This window comes from Gavialis gangeticus, unplaced genomic scaffold (genome assembly GCF_001723915.1).
Source record: "Gavialis gangeticus isolate Ggan-Ray unplaced genomic scaffold, GavGan_comp1, whole genome shotgun sequence".
Taxonomy (NCBI): Eukaryota; Metazoa; Chordata; order Crocodylia; family Gavialidae; genus Gavialis; species Gavialis gangeticus.
This window is the reverse complement of record NW_017729034.1, coordinates 31,666,765-31,668,130: the sequence shown is the minus strand read 5'-3', so window position 1 is coordinate 31,668,130 and position 1,366 is coordinate 31,666,765. Positions and strand designations below refer to the sequence as shown.

The 1,366-nt window shown below is 64.1% G+C and overlaps 2 protein-coding genes across 3 annotated transcripts in view; one reads left to right on the top strand and one right to left on the bottom strand.

The window, feature by feature from the left end:
• YIPF3 (Yip1 domain family member 3) overlaps positions 1 to 1,366 on the bottom strand; it is a 25,592-nt gene that overhangs the window by 17,920 nt on the left and 6,306 nt on the right. The gene's annotated exons all lie outside the window — the stretch shown is intronic.
• On the top strand, positions 29 to 1,353 carry LOC109304662 (DNA-directed RNA polymerases I and III subunit RPAC1-like). 2 transcript variants are annotated; one of them, XM_019527386.1, is made up of 4 exons: positions 29 to 342; positions 417 to 636; positions 732 to 803; positions 942 to 1,353. In XM_019527386.1, exons 2-4 carry the CDS (start codon positions 568 to 570, stop codon positions 1,245 to 1,247), a joined length of 447 nt encoding a protein of 148 aa, XP_019382931.1. In that variant the 5' UTR covers positions 29 to 342; positions 417 to 567; the 3' UTR covers positions 1,248 to 1,353. The 2 variants fall into 2 exon arrangements, with proteins under 2 accessions (XP_019382931.1, XP_019382930.1); XM_019527385.1 differs by having other exon boundaries at positions 318 to 636.

Sequence of the window (1,366 nt, the reverse complement as noted above, 5' to 3'; positions counted from 1 at the left end):
GGATGCCCCGCCCCCCGCGGTACCTGCATGGTGTCCTCGAAGCCGCCCCAGTCCGCGGCCGCCCCGCCCCTGCCGCCCCCCGCTGGGGGGGCGCCGGCTCCCGACATCCTGCCGCCTGGCCGCGCCGCGCTACTGGGGTCTCCCGACAGCTGCAGCCAAACAGCTCGGGCAGCGGATGTGACGCACACCCTGCCTGGGACGTGGAAGCTGGGCTTCCCTCTCGCGAGAGTTCCCCTTAGGTGCTATCGTGGTGGTGGCGGAAGCGTAAAACAAAACAAAACACCTCAAGCAAATAAAAGAGAAACGCAAATTGAGACCCGGCAGCCAAAGGAGACGTCCTCCGTGAGTCATAACAGCTCTGGAATCAAGGCAAGAGACGTGCCATAGAAATAGTACCTAAAACCGTCCTCTCTTAGGAGCTGCCACGCACAGCATGGCGGAGCAGCACATCAGACTCTTAGTGCGCCTGCGCAGGGAGGGCACAAACACCGGGAGGTCTTGTACACAACGCGCCCACCTAGCGTCACGTGACGGGCAGGAGTTGCGTGCTTGCGTCACGTGGGCAAGATGGCGGAGCCCGGCAGCGTGGAGGAGATGCGGAGCCGCGTGGTGCTTGGCGAGTTCGGCGTCCGCCACGTGAGGGGGGAGAGGTGCGGGGGCCACGGCCGGAGGGGGCTCGGATTCACGCGTGTCCCCCCGTGACCCACGCGTGTCTTCTGCCCGCCTCGCAGGTGCACACCACGGACTTCCCCGGCAGCTACCCGGGCTACACCGACGCTTGGGACCCGGTCACTTTCCGCCAGGTGAGCAGGGGGGTGGGGGCAGAAGGGGCGGAGCGGAGCGGGTGTTCTATCCCCGGCCCTTCCGAGCTCCTGCGGATGGCAGCGGGGCACCCTATTGACCCCGCGGTGTCCCGTTCCCCCCGCCCTGGCGGGCTGCAGGGTTTCCACGTAGACGTGACCCACATGGACGAGGGGCTGCTGGAGTTCGATCTGGTGGGCATTGATGCTGCCATTGCCAATGCCTTCCGCCGCATCCTGCTGGCCGAGGTAGGGCTTGTGCTGGGCTCCACTCAGGGTCGGACCGAGCACCAGGTTTGGGGTCAGGAGGGATTTTGCTGCGTGGCGAGATTAGTTTGGGCTGTGGGGGGATTTGCCTTGCTCTGTAGCATGGGTGCAGGCCTCTGCCCAGGACTGCTCAATATTTTGAAGAAGCAGGATGGTGGCTCTCGTGGGTCCTTGGCTTGACCTGTAGCAGGTTGGGGTGTCGGGTCTATGCTGTGTCAGGGTTGCAGTCAGTCAGGTGTAGCGGTTGTGGTTCTTGTGAGATGGTGTGGACAAAAACAATCCTGCCTCAGGCAGGGGCT